The 25,267-nt window shown below is 43.5% G+C and overlaps 1 protein-coding gene across 1 annotated transcript; it reads left to right on the forward strand.

Moving 5' to 3' along the window:
- Positions 1-859: 859 nt before the first annotated feature.
- Positions 860-5,389, forward strand: LOC124553246. Its single transcript, XM_047127134.1, has 3 exons — positions 860-1,577; positions 4,885-5,033; positions 5,351-5,389. The coding sequence occupies exons 1-3, from the start codon at positions 860-862 to the stop codon at positions 5,387-5,389; spliced, it is 906 nt and encodes a 301-aa protein (XP_046983090.1).
- The last annotated feature ends 19,878 nt before the right edge of the window (positions 5,390-25,267 follow it).

A 25,267-nucleotide genomic window follows, 5' to 3' on the forward strand; every position in this document is an offset into this window, starting at 1 on the left:
GTGTCAGATCTTGTCTGGAGAGTTAGAGAGTGATAGCAGCAGCCGACTTGGGCTGGGGAACGGGCTGTAGGCAGGCAGCCGGAGATAGTCGCTGGATTGCGTCAGGGCGTAGCCGCGGGAATCTAACGTAGGGTGTTAAGAAACGTTGCAGAACTTTTAGGAGGCAGTCGGAATGGTGGAGTCAGTCACCGTCTCTGTGTTAGACTTGGCCTTCCTGTGAATGCAATCACCGCACAGTTAGGGTGAGCTGTATTCATTTAGAATAAACTGCTATTTGTTAAAGTTATCAAGACTTTAATTCTACCCGTTTCCTAGCCTTCTGTCTTCACACCAGGGATTTCTACATCTTAGCCAGATCAAAAAGTCTCCCTCTCACTAGGTCAACCGGCTAAAATCCAATCCACGAACCATGTCGCTCAATCCCTCACAATACCCACGCTTGGGACGCGACATAAATAAAAACTTTTGGTGCCAGGTGTGGGGTTATCACAAAGGCGAATAGGCAAATAGGAGGTAGCAGCCACTGGATTTTGCTACAGCGACTGTGGCAATTGGCAGGAAGTTGTGGCGACTCGCAACTTTCAGCATTAGTAGCACCAGTACGTCAGAGTCCAGAAAGGTAGTCCTCGCGGGTGCAGGGCAACGCAGGACAGGGGCAGCGCGACGCGGAGCAGCGCGGGGGACAAAGAGAGCGCGAAGCAGCGCGGGACGATGCGAGTCAACAGAGCAGACGGCGCACCACAAGAGAAGCGGTACTTGTAAAACTGTCTTAAGAATATTGTATTTTGTTGTGTAAAGTATTAACTTAGTTAAGATGCCCCTAACTAATGAAGTTGCGTCATCCTCCACTAGTGGTAAGATGTCAGTGAAGGAGGCCCTATGTATTGTGTCAAAAGTGTTCGAAGGAAATAAGAAGGATTTAAGGGAATTTATCGAAAATGTAGATGCAGCTTTTGAATTAGTAAAGCCAGAGGAACACGAAACGTTATTGAAGTTTGTTAAAGCAAAGATAACCGGTGAGGCCAGGTCGAGATTACAGGTGCGTGAACGCACAGGTACGTGGCAAGAGGTGAAACGCGTTTTAGAAGAAAACTATGCTAGTAAGCGTACTATAGACTACTACGCATGTAAAATTTTCCAAGCCAGACAGGGACACAGGGAACCAATAGCAGTGTGGGCAAGCAGAATAGATGAAATGCAGAGAAATTTTCGAGAGGCAGTAAACAGAGTTACGGCCAGAGAAAACGTGAAAGGTGCGATAGAACTAGTTGATTCCTTAGGAAGAGCGTGCTTTATACAGGGTTTAAGTAATGACACAATACAAACAATAGTGAGAAGCAGAGGCGATGAAATTACGTTGGCAGCAGCAGTGGAGTTGGCACTGCAGGAGGAGAGTGCGATATTGTCCATGAGAGAGTGGGGACTAGCCCCGAGGGTAACGTACACTCGAAATAAAGAAGCTGTAAAAAACGCGAGAGAAAGTAAAGAGTTGAAATGTCTCAATTGTGGGCTGAGAGGTCACATAGCCAGCAAGTGTAGGAAAAGCAGGCCAGAGCATAGAGTACGAGCCATGACGGGTAAAGAGTTTACAAACTTTTGCTATGGGTGTGACAAGACAGGACACACAGACATGGAAAACCGGGTGCGGTTAAGAAAAGTTCACCCGATAGATGTAAGGGAATTCAGAGGAAATCACAGAGAAACAGATGGAGGGTTGCGAGAGTGGAGATGTCCACAGTGTAATTTACCAGGGAACTGCGGAGTTCCGTGCACAAGAGTAAAAGATGTTGCGTGTTTTAAGTGTAAGCCGCAGGGCCACTACGCGAAAGATTGCCACGAAGGGCCCTGGCACGCCTGGAGAAAAGGCAGGGTGCCAGTATCGAGTAAAACAGGAAAGGTGGTACAGGGAAACTAAGAGGCGGCAAGGCCGCGCAGTCGGGCCTTGTTGCGATAGGTAAACCCACAGTGAGGGTAATAGACTGCGTAACAGAAAACGACGTGGTAGTGTTGCACTGCGTAGAGTTAAAGAAGTATTTGAAGCTACTAATAGACACAGGAGCACAATTGTGTTTGCTAAAGAGGACGAGTATTCCGGTAAAGAGTATGCTTGGGATCAATGAAACAGGAAAGCTTCGGTTAAAGGGTGTAACGAGTGAAGACGTTAGCACAATAAGCACGGTACAAATAAACTTAAGTATAGACGGATCTGAAAAGGTGAGACAGAAATTTCACGTGTACGGTAGAGGTCTAGACATTCCGTACGACGGATTGATAGGAAGAAATTTCTTAACACAGCATAGAGTCAACCTGAACTATGCAGGTAAAGTAATAAGACTAAAAGGGCGATATATACCCTTAGTAGTAGAGGAAGAATCAAAGAAACAAGAGATAGAAGCAGATTCAGAAATAGGCGGGGAGATAGGGCCCCGGGAAGAAAGAATAATGTTGTTGAAAGTGGACGGAAGGGTACCACGGGGAATCGAAAGAGAAATGGTCATACCAAGGCAGGAGATTGCACAAGGGGTGCATGTACCTGAGTCCTTAGTAAAAGTGCGAAATGGGAAATGCTTAGTAAGTGCATTGAACGTGTCAGAGGACAGAGTTCGACTAGGAAATGTCAGATTAATAACGGAAGAGTTAGGAAGAATAGCGAAAGTACGCGAAGTAAAATGTAGCACTGATGCAGTAGGTAAGACGGAAAGTCATGCTAGTGTGTTGCGAAGGCAACTCAGAATGGATCATTTGAACGTCGAAGAAAAGAGCGCTCTAGCAGAGGTCTGCATGGAGTACGGAGATGTATTTCATCTACCGGGGGACAAACTGTCCTATACTTCTGCAGTGAAACATAGAATACCGATTGCGCCGGAACACGCGGGGAAGGTAGTGAATGCTAGACCGTACAGGATCCCTGAAGCGCAAAAGGAAGTGCTAGAAGAGCAAATAGAGCAGATGCTGAAGGATGACATAATTGTCGAAAGCAAGAGCGCCTGGAATGCACCGTTATTGTTAGTTCCGAAGAAGTTAGATGCCAGTGGCAAGCAGAAATGGAGAATAGTAGTGGACTACCGACAATTAAATGACATCACGGTAGGCGATGCATTTCCACTGCCGAATATCTCCGATATCCTGGATCAATTAGGGCAAGCCAAGTACTTCTCGACGCTTGACCTCGCAAGCGGGTACCATCAAATATTGACGAATGAGAAGGACAGAGAGAAAACGGCATTCAGCTCAACTATCAACATTACGAATACAAAAGAATGCCGATGGGACTGAAAGGAGCCCCAGGATGTTTCCAGAGACTGATGAACACAGTATTGGCAGGTTTACAAGGTGTTAAATGTTTTGTCTATTTGGACGACATAGTATGTTATGGGAAAAACCTGCAGGAGCATAACGAAAAACTCCGGGAAATATTTGACAGGTTGCGAGAGCACAATTTGAAGTTGCAACTAGACCAGTGTGGATTTCTGAGGAAGGAGGTAATCTTCCTAGGTCATTGTATCACGGACAAGGGAATATCACCGGATATGGCAAAGGTGGAGAAGGTGAAGTTCTTCCCACAGCCGAGAACAACAAAAGAACTAAAAGGGTTTCTAGGATTGATAGGGTACTATCGACATTTCATTGCAAATTTCAGCAAAATTGCGAAACCTCTCCATGAGCTCTTAAAGAAAGGAGTAGAGTACCAATGGGGAGAACGACAGAAGAATGCGTACGAGGAACTGAAAGAGAAATTAGTGAATCCGCCGTTACTTCAGTATCCTGACTTTACGAAACCGTTTATAATCACAACGGACGCGAGTAACGCAGCGTTGGGCGCCGTGTTATCGCAAGGGAAAAAGATTGGCGAAGACTTGCCGATTGCATATGCATCCAGAGCACTGAACAAAGCAGAACTGAACTATAGTACAACGGAAAAAGAGTTGTTGGCTATAGTATACGCGGTAAAGCAGTTCAGACCATACATGTATGGGCGAAAATTCACAGTGGTGACAGACCATAAGCCACTAACATGGATATTTAGTGTGAAGGATCCGAGTTCGAGGCTCCTAAAGTGGAGACTTAAGCTCGAAGAGTACGACTACGAGGTGGTATATAAGCCAGGAAGGCTAAACAGTAATGCGGACGCGTTAAGTCGGATAAGGCAGGAAGGAAAGGAAGAGATAAGTTCAAAGCAAAATGTGGAGGCAGAAAGAACCTCAGTAGCACAAGCAAAGGCGGAACAGAGTTCCGTAAACGTGCGGCAAGTGCAAGTGTCAGGTGAAATAGACCAGGAAACAAATAGTAATGAGGAAATTAGCCCCGAAGAAAAGGAAAGTATATTAAAGGAGATGCACGATAATCCTTTGGGAGGGCACCAGGGAATGCATAGGACATTCAAGAGGATAAAAGCGTACAAGCAGTGGCGCGGAATGAAGCGGGACATTGAAAACTATATTAGGAAGTGTCCATCATGTCAAAAGAACAAAAACACACAAATGAAAACAAGGATGCCCTTAGAAATTACAGACACAGCTGAAACAGTATTTGCAAAATGTGCAGTGGATATAGTGGGTCCACTAGATGTATCAAGTACAGGGAAAAAGTACATGCTAACATTCCAAGACGATCTCAGTAAATTCACAGTAGCAGTCCCGATTGACAAGCAAGACGCTGAAACTGTAGCAGAAGCATTTGTAGAAAACATAGTACTAAGATATGGGATTCCATCAGTTTTGTTAAAAGATCAAGGATCGAATTTTCTGAGTGACGTATTCAAAAGGGTATGTAAAGTGTTGAAGGTAAAACATATAAACACCACAGCGTACCACCCTGAGTCAAACGGTGCTCTAGAAAGGAGCCATAAAACAATTGTAGAATATCTCAGACATTTTGTAACAGGAGATCAAAGTTCATGGGACAAATGGGTGCCGTATGCAATTTTTGTGTTCAACACTACACCACACAGCAGCACAGGTTATCCACCATTCAAATTAATGTACGGAAGGAAGGTTAACATACCAGGAGTACTGCAGCAAGAAACACCGCAGGTAAGTTACGATTATGATTCGTATGTCAAGGATGCAGGAAGCCCATAGAGTGGCTAGGGATTCTATTATAAGGAGGAAGGTAATCAGTAAAGGACAGTATGATCTGAAGCAGAACCCAAAAGAATTTAATGTAGGGGACAAGGTGCTATTACACGACGAATCAGTGAGACGTGGTAGACCTCGGAAACTAGATTCGCAATGGAGAGGTCCATTTGAAGTGTTAAAAGTGGAAGGTCCTAACGTAGTTATAAGAGTTAAGAGAAATACGGAAACAAAAGTACATGCCAACAGGCTGAAACAGTTCTTTTAAATTTCAGGTATGGCACTCAAGTGGCAAGTGGTGCAACTCAGCATAGTGATAACAACATACAGTTTCGTTGCATCAGGATACGAAACGAACGATTTCAAAGTGACCGCAATACCAAGTTCATCAGGACTATATTACGATCACCTAGGACAAATAGAAATATACAGTACCACATGGAGAATAGTCACATATGTGAACTTAGATGTAATAACAGAAAGATTTCAAAAAGCAGAGAGGTACGGTAAGGCAGCGGTACAGAGGTGCCGTGACACACTGAAACAATTAAACGTAGGATTAATAGAATGTAGAGTGCTAGATCAACAGGTTACACATCACGTGGAAAAGATTACAGGTCTGCAGCAACTCGTACAGCAACTCACAAAACACGAAACCAGAAGAAAGAGAGGAGTATTCAACATCGTCGGACAGGTAAGTAAGATACTGTTCGGAACATTGGACGAAGCAGACGCAGCGTACTATAAGGAAAGAATAGATGCTATGGAAAGGAACTCTGAAGGGTTGCTGAGGTTAACGAAGGAACAGGTGGCAGTGGTAAGGGCCACATTAGCAGGAGTAAACAGAACACGTGTATACACTAGAATCAAATGAACACATTCTAAGGACAGGCATGCAGAGACTAGAAAGGTTCATGAAGGAATACGTGAAGGAAACAGATATGGGTTTCAAACGAGTAGCAACTTTTGCCACTGTAACGGAACAAGTATTACAATTAGCGGCAGTGTTTGGCCAAATCGAAGAAGAGTACGAGCAAATGATAAATGCCATTGTAAATGCTCAAAAGGGAATACTTCAGCCTCACATCATTAATCCAGTGCAAATTGTGAAGTACCTAAGTTTAATACGAGACGAATTAAAGGACGTGAAGTTTCCTGTTCCTCTCGCGGAGTCATCAGGCTACCTCTTGTTAAGAATAATCGATTTAGATGTTTTCATTTCCAGTAGCATACTAGAGTACATAATTAATATTCCTTTAATAGATAATAATAATTTCAATTTCTACAGAGTTCTCCCATTACCAAAGGAGATTCCAAATATGAAAGGAAGGTACATATACATACAGCCAGAGAAAGAATTTCTACTGATAGATGAATCCAAAAGGCAGTACGCGAATCTTTCTGCGGATGATCTAAAATGTAAAGAACTGAATAAGAACAGAAGACTGTGGAGACAGTCATTTGCATTGCTATCCACATTCGACCATGAGGAATGCGAAGCCAAATTATTACAACCAGTAAGAGAAATTCCGGAAGATTGTGTGCGAAACATAGTCGCACTGAATCAGAGCCTTTGGACCCACCTAAACAGTAACGAGTGGCTATATGTAGCTCCTAAGGAAGAAGGACTGACAGTATTATGTGGAAAGGAACCCCCGAAGGACTTATTAATGAAAGGAGTAGAAAAAATAAGTTTTTATACTAAATATAAAGGGTATGGAATGAGAGTGTTCATACAAACAGATAGAGTAATTCATAGTAACGTAACAAAGAAAGATATAATACCTCAAATTAATTTAGAATTTGACTGTTGTGTTGTAAACGAAGAAAAGAAAAATGTCTCAATGCTAACGCTAGATTTACCACTGGAGCAGGTAGTAACACAATCAGACGACTTGAAAGTCGCTGGGAAAAGATTGGATGATGTCCAGCGAATGGCAGAAAGGCAGGAGGAAGAACTAAAATATTCCAGATATTTCACACATTACTCAATAACTACATACATAGCTATAGCAATAGTCATTGTTATTGTAATAACATGTTGTTGTAAAAATTGTAAATGCTGTAAGGAATGCTTCAAAAGTGTATGGAAGTACTTTGACGATAATAACTGTTGTGGTAAAGTATGTATAAGAAACACTATAGTAAATCAATACCCAGATACTAGCTTAAGTAGAAGACAAGCTAATAAAGAAACTGAAGATGTGGTAATATATGAAAGATGTGGGAAAAACCAAGAAGAGTCAGTTCTGTTCAGAAACAGGCGTTAAGTAAAATCAAAAGATAAAAATATATTAGAAGAGTCTTATGAAAAGGTGTAATCAATTTTAGTGTTTTGTCCATTTTTATGAAACTGTACGTACTTGTAATTACCAATGTTGAATGAAAATGGTATTTTGTATCAATGCTTTTAAAAATATACCTTGATTGTAATTGTATCAATGATTTGAAAAAAAAAGTGTATCTTGATAAATGTATGTATAAAATGATTTTGTCTCACAAAGAACTTAATGGAATTAAGTGTATATGAAAGAAAAAGAAAACATATGAAGTGTTGATGTAACAAAAGAAAATGTAAGCAAATAAAATAAGAGAATCACAATTGACTACTCTGAGGAGTAACGCCAATTTCCCTGGCGGAGGAGGTGTTGTAACCGCAGGAACAAGCCAAGTCTAATTGCATTACCTTGAGAATAGCACGTAGGAAGAAGTTAAAGTTGTAGCGCTGGACGCCAGGAGTGGCCGAAGGGCCAGCCGAGGCGGCACTCAAACCGATGGGCAGCTAGGTGCTCGATAAGAAAGTAAACAGCCAGCAGATACAAATGAAGGTCTGTGCAGGGCTCATGATAGGCAATCAAGTAAGGGGTATAAACAGAAAGCACTCCTGGCTAGAGAGAGAGGTCTGGGAGTGGAGAGAGAAAGAAAGAGGGCCCTTGGTGGGGACCGCGCTACGTCATGAGGAGCCAATGAAGGGCTCAGGACGCAGTGCGTGACCATATAGGGAGAGGCGCCTCTATCCCTCCACTCAGCCTCTGAAGAACAATAGCAACAACAATGTTTTAACGATACCAAATAAGGGCAAGTTGCCTTCGACACTACGTCATGCCAAGTGCTGGCAGGGTCGAAGGGGAAACGCTAACAAAACCCGAGAGCACGCCGCTCTGAGCTCTTGTCGTGTCGGATCTTGTCTGGAGAGTTAGAGAGTGATAGCAGCAGCCGACTTGGGCTGGGGAACGGGCCGTAGGTAGGCAGCCGGAGATAGTCGCTGGAGTGTGTAGCAGCGGGACTCTAACGTAGGGTGTTAGGAAACGTTGCAGAACTTTTAGGAGGCAGTCGGAACGGTGGAGTCTGTCACCGTCTCTGTGTTAGACTTGGCCTTCCTGTGAATGCAATCACCGCACAGTTAGGGTGAGCTGTATTCATTTAGAATAAACTGCAATTTGTTAAAGTTACCAAGACTTTAATTTTACCCGCTTCCTAGCCTTGTGCCTTCACACCAGGGATTTCTACATCTTAGCCAGATCAAAAAGTCTCCCTCTCACTAGGTCAACCGGCTAAAATCCCAGCCACGAACCATGTCGCTCAATCCCTCGCAATACCCACGCTTGGGACACAACAGTGCTAATCTACTCACACTGATAATTACGGGAACTGCTAATGGATTATTTTGTATGTATGTTAATGTACATTTACTACTATAAAAAATATCACTTGCTCCTACTACATTAGTCAGCTACTTATTTTACCAAGTATCTCCACATACATCGATACTCCGCTATCCAGCTAATGGTGCATTGGGAAGGGGACCCCATAACCCTGCTGGTCATTTTCGTTCTCATTCCACTCGCAAATACGAGGGAAAAAGACTGTCCATGCACCTCCATATCAGCCCCGATTTCTCAAATTTTATCTTCATAGTCCTTATGCGCAATGTATGTTGGAAACAATAAAATTGTTTGGCAATCAGGTTCAAATGGCAATTCTCTAAATTTTCTCAATAGTGTTCCTCGAAAGAACATCACCTTCCTTCTGGAAGTTCTTATTTGAGTTCCTGAAGCATCTCTGTAACACTTGTGTACTGTTTGAACCTACCAGTAACAGATGTGGCAGCCTACCACTTAATTGCTTCTCCAGCAAAGTATTATTTTGCTATCTTGCTCTAGCTTCTCATACAATTACTTAAAAAAATTCCCCCAAATCCACAATTAATACAGAATATTGCTGGCCATGTGCCAGTATCAAGATGATCAGCCCAATTTTTCTGCATCTTTAAGCCCTAGCATTTTATGCTCCTGAGACCACAAAGACTGCGTGTCTCTCTGGCTGACAGAGCTAAGATGTTCACTGCACAACTGCATGTGCCACTCAGGATCACTCTTATGGTCACACATCCTATTCGTAGATTTGCTCAGGTGTCTACCACTATTTAATTTAAGTTATGTATTTTCAAAGTAACAAGTGGGGGGTACACATCAATGATTTCAGTGCCAACCACATGACATGGTTTTCCAGACTACACAACTAGAAACACACTGTTCTGCACACTTGCTATGGGAGCAGCACTCCATGCAGTGGACACTATCCCTGAACATCTGGCCCTGGTGCTATGGAGACATCTTGTTTGACCTGTGATCTCTTGGGCTGCATACGAAGGCCAGTATGGCCTTTTGTATTTTCATGGTAAGTGGTCACCAACTACAATCCAGCCACTTTGACAACTACAGCTATGCCCTAGTTCGTTGTTTTGGCCTAGCTTCTCATTTGCACATGACTGACTTCTCATTTCTGTAAAACCCTTGTTGTGGAACAACACTCCTACTACAACACTACTACTGTTTCACTTACTGTCCTGCCTACTTGTGATGCCAATGCATCCCTTTAATTTGTTTAAAATGGCATAACATGAGTCTCTGTGACACTCCTTTACATAATGTGAGCTGTTCCTAGCATGATCGTTTGGTTCTTTGACCTGTATGCTTGTATAATCACTACACATTTCTTTGTTGAAGAAGCCAACATTTTGAGCCTGAAGAATGCTTTGAAACTGCAACAAGTTTGTTTATGAACAATGAGATCAAGAGCCAGTACCTAACCTGCAATTGTATGTTAAATGTTCCCCAATCTTTGTCTAATTTCATTCCTGTGACATATTTATCAATGCGAGCATCTTTTTCTCTTACCAAGGTCAAAAAGCATATGAAAAAAAAAATCTTTCTTCTTTAAATCTGCCAGGACTCTAATAGTGAGGTCATACATGGCTTTATCTATGTACAATCATTCACCAAAAGCCATATACAGAGTTATTCTATTACTGAAAATTTTATAACTAATACAACAGGCACCACAGAAGCTGCCACAATATGAACAGGTTTTGGCCAAAGTATCAGGGCTGATCTGCAACACAAATTTTATCTCTCTTTTTCATAACCCAAAAAATTTTTAGGACAAATGTAAGAATAACTATGATTCACACAAAAGATAAGAACAGCCAATGATCTTTTGAACTGCATTTATCAGAAGTTATTGAAAGTAGGAATATTTCTCAAATGACCTACACTTTTAGAACTTACACTTCATCTAAATGTGAATTTTGTGACCATCGCACACCGCGATTATACAATACACTTGATATAAACAAGGGCTCCAAAATACATGATTATACCAGCTACCTGTCCCTTTCCACTTCTATTTCTGTTTAAAACAATCAGCATGTAACAGTTGAAATGAAAGTCAAGTGCAAGAATACTCTACAATTACCGGCAACAAGTTCCAGAAAACTGACAATCTGTGACAATTTCAATGCAATGCATCTTTTACTCTAAGCAAAGACTCATCAGTTGACTACAGGCAATACATCAAACATGTAATTACTTACAATATTCTCAGCTACACTCAGTTCCAAATTTAATTCAGGATCCTCCTTGATAAAATCAGTGGACCATGATATTCCCATTGGATCTTCAATGGACTGAAAGAAGGAAACAATCTATGAATTATAGCTGCTTGGTAACTTCTGTGTGTATATGACAGCTCTCCCTATTCCTCTCTAATGAGTAGCATCCAACTTCAGAGATTCTTATCGACTGGGAAGGGTGAGTGTCAGAATGCAACCAAATCAATTCTCTGACTTTGCTATCAGCCATTGTGTAGTATTTATTTTGCAGAATTTCTATTTCTTTTCCTGTCACATAATCCACTCTGATTTCAGAGGCACTATGGCCTGCTCTATCGGATGGTCGTACTCCCATATACAAACTTGATATACGAGTGTGGCAACATTTCAAAATTTAACTCAGATAATAAATAGACGCAAATAATCTTCCAGCTGTAAACCCATAAACAAGAGGACTTTTTGGTCATTAATCAAATGACTATGGCATTCCACACATTATCAGCAAAATTAACCAAATTTAATGCTATTTACGCAGGTTCTTGCTCTGTCACCACGTATTTTCAGTGTCAGCTCTTTAGGGGGGAGGCGGGGAGGGGGAGGGAGAGGGGGAGAGAGCGGGAGGCGGGGAGGGAGAGGGAGGCGGGGAGGGAGAGGGAGGCGGGGAGGGAGAGGGAGGCGGGGAGGGAGAGGAAGGGGTAGTGAGGCGGGGAGGGGGAGGCAGGCGGGGAGGGGGAGGCAGGCGGGGAGGGAAGGCAGGCGGGGAGGGGGGAGGTGGGGAGGGGGAGGGAGGGGGGAGGGGGAGGGAGGGGGAAAGGGGGAAAGAGAGGGGGGAGAGAGGGGGGAGACAGAGGGGAGAGAGGGGGGGAGAGGGGGAGAGAGGGGGGAGAGGGGGAGGGAGGGGGAGAGGGGGGAGGGGGAGGGAGGGGGAGGGAGGAGGGAGGGAGAGGGGAGAGAGGAGGGAGGGAGGGAGGGAGAGAGAGAGGAAGAGAGAGAGGGGGGAGACTGACTTTGATACATATATCTTGTGTAGAAGCTGTCGAGGCCACAACACTAATAATCACATATATTCATGAATTAGAAACAGGCAGCAAGAAAATCCGGTGCACAAGTCTGATATTTGAAACCGAATCTGAGTTTATTCTTGAATGCAGGCACAAAATAAGCAACTAACCCCAAAATATCAAGCAAATTTGTTTCTTACATATCAAGCAGCAACCAGCATAGACAGTAACCATACAACTATGAAAGTGGATGTATTTTACATCAATGGGACAAAAAGGTTTAGTTGCCCTCCCTTGAAGAGAGCGATAAAAGCCCTCCTTGTGAATTAGATATAAAACTAAGTCAGCCACCGTGGCATCATGGGTAGCAAGTCAGGGAGATTAAGATTCTGCCACAGGGTGGCTAGGCTGGACAGTACAGCAAAATGTAGACCCCTGTTGAATGGGAATGATGACAGTGGGGTGGCACTGGAGGAGATAACCATGAGACCACCAGATACAGCTGACGTGGAGCTGGCAGAGGATGATAGAATGCTTGTGAGAGGCCTGCATGCAGGACCTCCATACATTCATAGTCTCCTTATCACTGGTTGTTTGAAGTCACAGTGATTCATTCCGTATTTCAGGTTCCTAAAACTTTATGGCATAATACTGATCAGAGGTCTGTTTCCAGAATACTGACTACAAGGGCCAGTTTAATGGTAGCCCATTTGGGCAAGCTGTCAATAAGTTTGTTCCCAGGGATCCCAACGTGACCCAGACTCCAAACAATCATCACTGAGCATCCCCAGTGCTCTAGGGCATACTGGGAATACTGGTTAGCAATGACCAAGGTATGCTGAGGGTAATACTGATTGAAAGCTTTCAAACTGGTCAAGAGGTTGCTGAAGATGAAGGACCCACCAGTGGAGGAAAGGATATGCTTAAGAGCATGAGAGATGGCTACCAACTCTACAGCTTCTGGTAAGGAAAATTGGCGGTAGAGGGCCTCAGGAGGGACCGTGTCTTTAGGACCTCACGATGGATCAAGAAAAAGCTGTGACCAATGGGTTTCCACAGAGGTGTACGTGAGTGGGCCCAGAGGAGAGGTGGAGGAAGAAATAACTGGAGTTCAGAGGCTAGCAACAGGGTGTGGACTGCGATCAAAATCCCTGAACTGGGCCGCCATTATGGAAGACGGGTTTCCGTGTTTGGAAAGAGGGGATGATAGTTGGGATGCTTAAGAGAGTTGCAAACATAGGTAGCATAACTGAGAAGCTGTTGTTGGCTCTTGATACACAATTAATGGATCCCAGCCTCCATACATAATCTGTCCACAGGACTAGTTCAAAAGGCTCCTGTAGCAAATCAAACACCACAGTGGTGCATCATATCCTGTATCCACAATGCTGAGGATGACGCCGAACCATACACCAGACTCCCATAACCAAGACAGGGTTGTATTATGGCTTTGTAAAGCTGCAGAAGGGCAGTGCACTCTGCACCCCTGCTGGTGTTACTCAGGAGACAAAGTGTACTGAGGTGCAGCAAGCACTTTCACTTACACTGCAAAATATTGGGAATTCATGTCAACTAAGAAATAAAGACCAGTCCTAAAAAACAGTAAATTCCTGCTATATTGAGTAGTTTGTCAGGAAGATATAGTTCTGGTTGTGGATGAACCATATGATGTTGACAGAAAACCATGACATGGGTCTTGGCAGCTGAAAACCAAAATCCATGGGTGAGTGCCCATGACAGCATCTTTCATATGGTGCCTTGCAGTCTACATTCAGTGGCACCCACACTAGAGGAGCAATAGTAAGAGGCCCAAATAGTCAGCACGTAAGGATGGTGATACTGATGACCTCACAGCTAGAGGTGACCATTGATGGCTTGCAGAATGACAAGGACACACTGTACAGAGCCCTGCAGGAGTCGATTCTCTTGGGTATGTAGAGTGTTGTGGGAAGCACGGACTAGAACCCAGAACATACACTGTGACAGGACATTATAGATAAAAATTGGGAGTGGCTCTCACATAACCCACTCGTGTAAGGCAGCAAAGATATGGCCTCACCTCCTGGTGTCATACAGCTTTTGCAGGTTAAAGATGGCAATAATGCATTGACATTGGGCAAAAGCTGATTGGCTGGCAGACTGCAGGCAAACCACATCATCAGTAGTGGAACAGCCTTGGCGAAAGCCACACTGGGATGCAGCCAGAAGACCCAGAGACTCAAGGAGGCACACAGCTGCCAGCTCACTGCGCATTCAAGCAATTTATGAACATTGGTGACACTGGGTGATAACTGCTCATCTCTAAAGGTGCTTACCCTGTTTCAACACTGTGACACAATGATGCTTTGTAATTGTTGCAATGTGAACTGGCCCTCACTCCAGATCCAGTTATAGATGGCAAGGATATGATGCTGACAATCCACTGATAGGTGCCTGATCATTTGGTTGTGGATATGACCTGGCCCTGGTGCTGTATCTGCACAGATGACTAGGACATTGATGAATTCCCACTCAATGAATGGAGTTTTATACAGCTCCAGGTGGCATGTAGTAAAAGATAATTGCTTTTGCTCTAATCATTGCTTGATAACATGAAAGAAAGGTTGATAATTCTCAGATGCTGAGACTCGAGCATATGCAGAGCAAAATGTTTGGGAATGGTGTATGGGTCAGTGAAGACAGTGCAATTTCAAGGCAATAGCAGATACACCTACTAGTGTCTGGTGTATGTAGAGAAATCTCATCTTAGGTCAAACCTGCGGAGGAGAGGTGGTCTGATGGTTGAAACATGCTGCTCCCAGCATTCTTGTTGGTAACATTTCATCAGCAACTGGGGATGAAGCCACTTTTAAGTAAATAACGTTCTCCATCGATTGGTGCCACTTATGGTGCTGGAGAGCCTGCCTACTATCACTAATGGCCTCTGCAATCTCTGATGATCGCCAAGGTACTCTTTTTTTTGTTTAGGGCACCCAACTACGAAGGTCATCAGCGCCCAGTTACAAACATTAGTGCACTAATAGTGTAGAAAAACGCAAGGGGGCAACACCAGAATGTACTTGCAAAGATGCAGATAAACAAAGTAAAAGAGTTAGATCTCTTTGGACAAGTCCGTCAATGTAATAAAACTAAGGATACAAGCAGCTCATCGAGAGTCATCAGCTAAAGGTCCCTGTAAGGTAGACAGCAGACACAGGACAGCACAAGAGTGAATAAAACGGGGACAGGACAATAAAATATGGTGCACCATCAATGGATGACCACAGGGACACTGCGGGGCGGGGTCACCGGACAACAGGTAGCAGTGGCTAAAGCGGCAATGCCCAATCAGCAACTTGGTCAAAATGACCTCCTCTCGCCGGGAAGGGTGTGATGAGGTCGTCCAAGCCGTTGGGATTGGTTTGATGCCCCGAAGCTTATTTTTATGGAGAGAGGACCAAGCCTCATGCCACAATGATGAAACGCACCGACAAAGAACCCCATGAACATCAGCTGATGGGACACAAAAGGAAGCTGTCCGAGGCAGGAGGACAGCAGCCTTGGCCGCAGCATCTGCAGCTTCGTTCCCAGGCACACCAACATGGCTAGGAATCCACAAAAATGGGACATGAGTGCCAGTATCAGCAAGGGACTGAAGGGATCGTTGAATTCGTTGCATGGGAGGGTGTTCCGAATATGGGTCAAAGAGACTCTGAATGGCGCTCAAAGAATCAGAGCAAATGGCATAGGGAGAAAGACAATCACGGCAGATATACTGAACAGCCTGATAGACAGAAAAAAGCTCAGCTGTAAAGCTTGAACACTGGTCAAGGAGCTGGTATTGAAAGGTATGAGCCCCAACGGCAAAGGCACATCTGACGCCAGCAGTAGTCTTGGAGCCATCTGTGTAAATAAAGATGTTATTAGTGAGCCTCGAACGAAGTTCGACAAACCTCGAGCGGTATACGGAATTCGTGGTCATCTCCTTAGGGAGCAAGCTGAGTTCAAGGTGAACGCAAACCTGAGCCTGGAGCCAAGGTGGCGCCGGGCTCTCAACCACTCAAAAAGACATAGGGAGGGTAAAATCAAGTTGCTGAAGCAGGCGACAAAAGCAAACTCCAGGAGGTAACAGGGCAGAGACATACAGCCTGTATTGGTAGTCGAGAGAGTCGTCAAAGGAGATATGTGATGGGTGGTCGGGCATTGACATCAGTTGGCAGGCGTACCGACAAAGCAACATATTGTACCGGTAGTTTACTGGTAATTCGGCAGCTTCGGCAAACGGACTCTCAACAGGGCTGGTGTTGAATGCTCCAGTTGCCAGACGTAACCCCCGATGGTGGATAGAGTTTAGATGGCGTCAGATGGACGGCCGGGCAGGAGAGTATACAAAGCTCCCATAATCCAACTTTGATTGGGCAATGGGCAGATATAAGCGAAGTAGGACCCTTGAATCTGCTCCCCATGACATACCGCCGAGAACACGGAGGACATTTAGGGAACGGGTAAAACGAGCAGCCAAGTAAGACCTGTGGAGACCAGCAAAGTTCCTGTCAAATGTAAGACCTAAAAATTTTGTTGCCTCCATGAATGGGAGAGCAATGAGACCGAGATGTAAGGATGGTGGAAGAAACTGTTTGTATCGCCAGAAGTTCATACAGACTGTTTTCTCAGCAGAAAAACGGAAACCGTTAGCGATACTCCAGGAATAAAGATGGTCTAGACAACACTGAAGACAGTGCTCCAGGAGACATGTTCTCTGAGCACTGCAGTAGATCGTAAAGTCGTCCACGAAAAGGGAGCCTGAAACGTTAGCTGGAAGGCAATCCATTATTGGATTGATAGCTATGGCAAAAAGGCCCACACTCAAAATGGAGCCCTGGGGCACCCTATTTTCCTGGCAAAAGGCAGAAACACGTACTCTGAACATTTGAGCCATTAAAAATACATTAATAAAAAGACGGAGGCGACCATGAAGGCCCCAAGTGTGCATGGTGCGGAGAATGCCTACCCTCCAACAGGTGTCGTAAACCTTCTCCAAACCGAAGAACACAGCAACCGTCTGGCACTTACGCAAAAAGTTGTTCATAATTAAGGTTGACAAGCTAACTAGGTGGTCAATAGCAGAGCGGCGCCTACAAAAGCAACATTGGACATTGGTAAGGATGCGTAGAGATTCGAAGAGTCAAACCAATCGAGAATTTACCATGCGCTCCAGTACCTTGCAGACGCAGCTGGTAAGGGAGATGGGGCAATAACTGGAAGGAAGGTGTTTGTCCTTTCCTGGTTTGGGTATGGGAACAACAATTGCTTCACGCCAGCATGTGCGAACATGACCTTCAGTCCAGATGCGATTATAGGCGCGAAGAAGAAAGCCTTTACCTGCAGGAGAAAGGTTCTTCAGCATCTGAATATGGATACCATCGGGCCCCGGAGCACAGCGTTGGGACCGGGCGACTGCACTTTCGAGTTCCCGCACACTGAAGGTGGCAGTGTATCTTTCACGATTCAAAGACTGGAAATAAGGTGGCCGTGCCTTTGCTTGTTTTCGTGGGAGGAAGGCAGGGTGATAATGGGCAGAGCTCGAAACCTCCGTGAAAAAGCTGCCGCAGGCATTTGAGGCATCCTCAGGATCTGCAAGGATTTCATTTGCTACAGTCAGGCCAGAAATCGGGGAGTGAACCTTGGTGCTAGAGAGCCAGTGCAGACCACCCCAGACAACCGGAGGAGGAGTAAAACTGTTGAATGAGCTGGTGAAAGCCACCCAGCAAGCCTTTTTGCTTTCTTTGATAACACGACGGCATTGTGCACGGAGTCGTTTGTAACTGATACAGTTCTCCATCGTAGGGCGAATTTTTACAAAGGCACAGGCAGTGTTTAGAAAGGATAGATTGCATGCGACCAGTGGTGGTGTGTTTGTCGCTGTAAGTAGTAGTTTATCCTGTAGTGAAGTAGAAGTGAATAGTTCCTGTGAATTATTATGGGTGGAGGTTACACTCAACAACCGAGCTAGGTTAATAATTGGCTCCTTTTACCGACCTCCCGACTCAGCAGCATTAGTGGCAGAACAACTGAGAGAAAATTTGGAATACATTTCACATAAATTCTCTCAGCATGTTATAGTCTTAGGTGGAGATTTCAATTTACCAGATATAGACTTGGACACTCAGATGTTTAGGACGGGTGGTAGGGACAGAGCATCGAGTGACATTATACTGAGTGCACTATCCGAAAATTACCTCGAGCAATTAAACAGAGAACCGACTCGTGGAGATAACATCTTGGACCTACTGATAACAAACAGACCCGAACTTTTCGACTCTGTAAGTGCAGAACAGGGAATCAGTGATCATAAGACCATTGCAGCATCTCTGAATATGGAAGTTAATAGGAATATAAAAAAAGGGAGGAAGGTTTATCTGTTTAGCAAGAGTAATAGAAGGCAGATTTCAGACTACCTAACAGATCAAAATGAAAATTTCTGTTCCGACACTGACACTATTGAGTGTTTATGGAAAAAGTTCAAGGCAATCGTAAAATGCGTTTTAGACAGGTACGTGAGAAGTAAAACTGTGAGGGATGGGAAAAACCTACCGTGGTTCAACAACAAAGTTAGGAAACTACTGCGAAAGCAAAGAGAGCTTCACTACAAGTTTAAATGCAGCCAAAACCTCTCACACAAACAGAAGCTAAACGTTGTCAAAGTTAGCGTAAGGAGGGCTACGCGTGAAACGTTCAGTGAATTCGAAAGTAAAATTCTATGTACCGACTTGACAGAAAATCCTAGGAAGTTCTGGTCTTACGTTAAATCAGTAAGTGGCTCGAAACAGCATATCCAGACACTCCGGGATGATGATAGCATTGAAACAGAGGATGACACGCGTAAAGCTGAAATACTAAACACCTTTTTCCAAAGCTGTTTCACAGAGGACGACCGCACTGCAGTTCCTTCTCTAAATCCACGCACAAATGAAAAAATGGCTGACATCGAAATAAGTGTCCAAGGAATAGAAAAGCAACTGGAATCACTCAACAGAGTAAAGTCCACTGGACCTGATGGGATACCAATTCAATTCTACACAGAGTACGCGAAAGAACTTGCCCCCCTTCTAACAGCCATGTACCGCAAGTCTCTAGAGGAGCGGAAGGTTCCAAATGATTGGAAAAGAGCACAGGTAGTCCCAGTCTTCAAGAAGGGTCATCGAGCAGATGCGCAAAACTATAGACCTATATCTCTGACATCGATCTGTTGTAGAATTTTAGAACATATTTTTTGCTCGAGTATCATGTCGTTTTTGGAAACCCAGAATCTACTCTGTAGGAATCAACATGGATGCCGGAAACAGCGGTCCTGTGAGACCCAACTCGCTTTATTTGTTCATGAGACCCAGAAAATATTAGATACAGGCTCCCAGGTAGATGCTATTTTCCTTGACTTCTGGAAGGCATACGATACAGTTCCGCACTGTCGCCTGATAAAGTAAGAGCCTACGGAATATCAGACCAGCTGTGTGGCTGGATTGAAGAGTTTTTAGCAAACAGAACACAGCATGTTGTTATCAACGGAGAGACGTCCACAGACGTTAAAGTAACCTGTGGCGTGCCACAGGGGAGTGTTATGGGACAATTACTATACAAAATATATGTAAATGACCTAGTAGATAGTGTCTGAAGTTCCATGCGGCTTTTCGCGGATGATGCTGTTGTGTACAGAGAAGTTGCAGCATTAGAAAATTGTAGCAAAATGCAGGAAGATCTGCAGCGGATAGGCACTTGGTGCAGGGAGTGGCAACTGACCCTTAACATAGACAAACGTAATGTATCGCGAATACATAGAAAGAAGGATCCTTTATTGTACGATTACATGATAGCGGAACAAACACTGGTAGCAGTTACTTCTGTAAAATATCTGGGAGTATGCGTGCGGAATGATTTGAAGTGGAATGATCATATAAAATTAATTGTTGGTAAGGTGGGTACCAGGTCGAGATTCATTGGGAGAGTCCTTAGAAAATGTAGTCCACCAACAAAGGAGGTGGCTTACAAAACACTCGTTCGACCTATACTTGAGTATTTCCCATCTGTGTGGGATCCATACCAGATCGGGTTGACGGGAGAGAGAGAGAAGATCCAAAGAAGAGCGGCGCGTTTCGTCAGAGGGTTATTTGGTAACCGTGATAGCGTTACGGAGATGTTTAGCAAACTCAAGTGGCAGACTCTGCAAGACAGGTGCTCTGCATCGCAGTGTAGCTTGCTCGCCAGGTTTCGAGAGGGTGCGTTTCTGGATGAGGTATCGAATATATTGCTTCCCCCTACCTCCCGAGGAGATCACGAATGTAAAATTAGAGAGATTCGGGTACGCACGGAGGCTTTCAGACAGTCGCTTTTCCCGCGAACCATACGCGACTGGAACAGAAAAGGGAGGTAATGACAGTGGCACGAAAAATGCCCTCCGCCACACACTGTTGGGTGGCTTGCGGAGTATAAATGCAGATGTAGGGTGGCGTTGGAAGGTGCGTAAAGCATGTCACCAAGCACGAATAGCGTCGCTGCATGCTGTAGTGCACCAGGGGACTGGGACTCGATGTGGAGAAGAGGAAGTACGAGGGATGGAATATTTAGCAGCAGTGAGAATAACGTCTGTGAGGTATGCGACCTGACTATCGCAGCTGGAGAAGTTTTGATCATGGAAGGTCGCCAGGGAGGTGAACAGCCCCCAGTCGGCTTTGGAGATGTTCCAGCTAGTGGAACGTGTGATGCAGGAGATGGATTATGCAGGGGAAATGGTCGCTCGAGTATATGTCAGACAGAGCATACCACTCGAACCGATGTGCAAGTTGGATGGTGGATATTGAGAGGTCCAAGTCGGAGTAGGTATGCGTTGCGTCCAAAAGGAAGGTAGGTGCACCAGTATTTAAGCAGACTAGATTGAGGTGGTTGAAAAGGTCTGCCAAGAGGGAGCCTCTGGGGCAGGATGCTGGAGAGCCCCAAAGGAGATGGTGGGCATTAAAGTCTCCAACCAACAAAAATGGTGTAGGAAGCTGAGCAATCAGTTGTATCATGTCTGCCTTAGTAAAGGCAGACAACGATGGAGTGTAAACAGTACAAATGAGAAATGTGAAAGTTGGGAGAGTAATTCGGACTGCAACTGCCTCCAGATCTGTGTACAATGTGATTGGATTGTAGTAGACATCGTCCCGAACCAGCAACATGACCCCTCCATGAGCAGGAATACCTGCCACAGGGGGTTGGTCAAAATACACGGAGGTATAGTGTGCCAGGTCAATACAATCGCATGGGTGCAACTTCATTTCTTGGAGACCTATGACAAGCAGGAAGTGCATTCGAAGGAGCAATTTTAGTTCCTCTCGGTTGGACCGAATGCCGTGAATGTTCCATTGACGAAGTGCCATTATGAAAACAAAAAGAAAAAGAAGAAACAAGAAAAGGCCACCCCGATGGCCGCTGAGGGCCTGGCTTCAAGGGAGCACTGCTGCTGCAATCGATAGGTGGTGAGTCATGGTCCATCAACTAAACAGTTGTGTCTGCCACCTTCCTGAGCTGGTCAGGAGGGGCAGCTTCCTACGCCGGTGAAAGGCCAGATGATCGGCTACCAGCGACGCGGCCTGGCAAAGATGGAGAACTCTTTTCTATGAGTATTCTTTGAAGAATTATGTTTTGTCGAAAGAACAGTTGATGGCTGTGAAATTTGTGTACACAAGAAATCTTCGCATGTCGGTTCTTTTTTGAAAGTCCAAACATCTGATTTAGAGGTCCTCATCTTAGCAGTAGCAGATTAGAGTCCTGCATGACCAAGTACGCGAACATGAAATACAAGATGGGGCGAGCACACCCCAACTGGGCAGGCTGCCCGCACTAGCTCTGGTGACGGAACATAGAATCTGTGACCAATTACATAGCATGTAGCTTCAAACACGTTACACGTGTCATTATTGTGTGAGACTGCAGCCAGTACGGGCTTCTCATTTGTGGTGTGTGTGTGTCTCTCTCTGTAATCATGCAGCATGTGGAAGCCAGTGCAGTAAGACCTAAGATTGAAACCAATGTTTAGGAAAGGGAAGGTCTAAAAAGCCAAGTATGGAGTACATTTCTGTTGGTTGTAGACAAAAACAGTGCATCTACTGGGTACGTATCGTGCATTAACTGCTCCACATTATTGCGTTTCCAGTAGGGAACCCCTCATTTAAAGACACACAGTTGCAGGAAACTTTACGAAGATACATCTCCTTCAGGGTTACCGGCAATAATAGAAACTAATATTACAGCAAAATGTGTTGCAATGTGTGCTAAAGATATGAGACCTCTTAATGCTGTTTCCGGTAAAGGTTTCAGAGAACTAGGTCAAGAATTAATACATCTAGGTGCGCATTACGAGAAGTTAATGTGGCAGGTGTCATGCCACATCCCTTTACTATAAGCAGACATGTCAAAGACCCCGATGCAAACTTGAAATATAACTTATTTCATGATACATTTTTAAGGGTATTTGAAAATAGTTTTCCCAAGAAAATAGTTAAACATAATTCCAAGAAAACATATAAAAAACCTTGACTAACTAAAGGAATAAGAATATCTTGCAGCCGTAAAAGAGAACTGTATCTGACAGCAAGAGGGAGTACTGATCCCGAAATTGTTCAATATTATAGAAACTATTGTGTGGTACTAAGAAAAGTTATTAAAAAGTCCAGAAGCATGTGTATCATGTCTGAGATCAGTAACTCTGATAATAAAATTAAAGCAATTTGGAATATTATTGAAAGGGAAACAGGGCAACCAAGAGGACAGGAAGACTTTAGTGCCATAAAACTGAATGGCAAGTGTACTAACAATCAGAAATTGAAAATATTTTCAATAATCATTTTTTAAATGTTGTGGAGAAAATAGGATCTAGATCTTCACTAGAAGAGGCAAGGCTACTAACAGAAGAGGCCATACCTGTGCAGTTTGAAACAACTAATTCTACCAACCTCTCTCTCTGAAATCAGTAAAATAATAAATTCACTGAAAAGTAAAAGATCTTACGGAATTGATGGCATTTCCAGCAAGGTACTTAAAGCTTGTTCCCCACAGATAAGAAGGATTCTCAGCCACGTATGTAATAGCTCTTTGGAACAAGGTGTTTTCCCCGATAGACTGAAATATGCCATTGTACAACCATTGCATAAAAAGGGGGATACATCGGATGTCAACAACTACCGCCCAATCTCTCTTCTGACAGCTCTATCAAACATTTTTGAGAAAGTAATGTATGCAAGAGTAGCCTCCCATATTTGTAAAAATAAAGTACTAACAAAATGTCAGTTTGGTTTTCAGAAAGGCTTTTCAACAGAAAATGCTATATACGCTTTCACTGATCAAATACTAAATGCTCTGAATAACTGGACATCACGCATTTGTATTTTTTGTGAGCTCTCAAAGGCGTTTGATTGTGTAAATCATGGAATTCTTTTAAATAAGCTAAATCATTATGGTTTGAGGGGGGCAGTGCACAAATGGTTTAATTCATACTTAACTGGAAGAATGCAGAAAGTTGAAATAAGTTGTTCACGTAATGTTAAAACGACAGCTGATTCCTCAAACTGGGGGGGTTATCAAGTATGGGGTCCCACAGGGTTCGGTCTTAGGTCCTTTACTGTTCTTGATATACATTAATGACTTACCATTCCACATTGATGAAGATGCAAAGTTAATTCTTTTTGCTGATGATACAAGTATAGTAATAACATCCAAAAACCAAGAACTAACTGATGTAATTGTAAATGATGTTTTTCACAAAATTATTAAGTGGTTCTCAGCAAATGGACTCTCTCTAAATTTTGATAAAACACAGTATATACAGTTCCGTACAGTAAATGGCACAACTCCAGTAATAAATATAGACTTTGAACAGAAGTCTGTAGCTAAGGTAGAATTTTCAAAATTTTTAGGCGTGTCCATTGATGAGAGGCTAAACTGTAAGCAACACACTGATGGTCTGCTGAAACATCTGAGTTCAGCTACATATGCTATTTGGGTTATTGCAAATTTTGGTGATTAGAATCTCAGGAAATTAGCTTACTATGCCTACTCTCATTCACTGCTTTCGTATGGCATCATATTCTGGGGTAATTCATCATTGAGTAGAAAAGTATTCATTGCTCAAAAATGTGTAATCAGAATAATTGCTGGAGCCCACCCACGGTCATCCTGCAGTCATCTATTTAATGATCTAGGGATCCTCACAGTATATATATTCACTTATGAAATTTATTGTTAATAATCCAACCCAGTTCAAAAGTAAGAGCAGTGTGCATCGCTATACCGCCAGGAGAAAGGATGATCTTCACTATGCAGGGTTAAATCTGACTTTGGCACAGAAAGGGGTAAATTATGCTGCCACAAAAGTCTTTGGTCACCTACCAAACAGCATCAAAAGCCTGACAGATAGCCAACTAACATTTAAAAACGAATTAAAAGAATTTCTAGAGAACAACTCCTCCTACTCATTGGCTGAATTTTTAGATATAAATTAAGGGGAAAAAAATAACAACAACAACAAACATTAGTGTCATGCAATATTTTGTGTAATGCAACATCTTGTACAGACATCTTTTATTAACCTGACATGTTCCACAAAATTACGAAGTGTCGTACTCATGATCTATGGAACAAGTATTAATCTAATGTAATCTAATCTAAGAAGCTGATGCAATGCGAAGCAGCATAATGCCTTTTGTTATTGCGGAAGTCATTAATAAAATAAGTGCTGCGGCAGTTGATACGAGGACTGAGGTGCACTATTTGATGCTTACAACACATTACATTAACACACTGGTCTCTTGTGAACAAAGTTTCATTTACAACAAAATTCCCTGATGTTAAGAAGACGGGAGTAAATATTATGAAAGAAATTGAAGAGAGGATGGCTGATTGGGACATTTCGTCGCACATGTTGCACAGTTTTGTTTTTGTCTCCGACCAGGTTGCTAATGTAATAAAGGTTTTGGAAAATCAAGGATTCCTGGTGCTGCTCATTGTATAAACACAGCACTTAGCCATACTTTTGATGAAGATAACTTCTTGTTAAATCATGCCCCGAACGTCCCATCAACAATAAATACTGCAAAATGCTTTGTAAGGTACATTAAGAAAAGAGGTCTGCACACGCTGGAACAGCTTGTACACTGTGCTGGAGTCCTTACACACTCAGTATAACGAAGCTGCTGCTTTGCTGATGGAAAAGGACTCCGCTTACAGATTGCGAGGATATGATAATGAGCTTACAGGAAAAATTGTGCATATTCTGAGACCATTTAAAG

This window comes from Schistocerca americana, chromosome 11 (genome assembly GCF_021461395.2).
Source record: "Schistocerca americana isolate TAMUIC-IGC-003095 chromosome 11, iqSchAmer2.1, whole genome shotgun sequence".
NCBI classification, from domain to species: Eukaryota; Metazoa; Arthropoda; class Insecta; order Orthoptera; family Acrididae; genus Schistocerca; species Schistocerca americana.

Bases quoted from the DNA above. Each gene is read 5' to 3' on its own strand.
- LOC124553246 (XM_047127134.1), top strand. From the start codon at position 860: ATGTCAGTGAAGGAGGCCCTATGTATTGTGTCAAAAGTGTTCGAAGGA. The intron at 1,578-4,884 runs GTAAAGAGTTTA...ATTTTGTAACAG, and splicing joins TAGAGTACGAGCCATGACGG to GAGATCAAAGTTCATGGGAC. The intron at 5,034-5,350 runs GTAAGTTACGAT...TTTAAATTTCAG, and splicing joins TGCAGCAAGAAACACCGCAG to GTATGGCACTCAAGTGGCAA.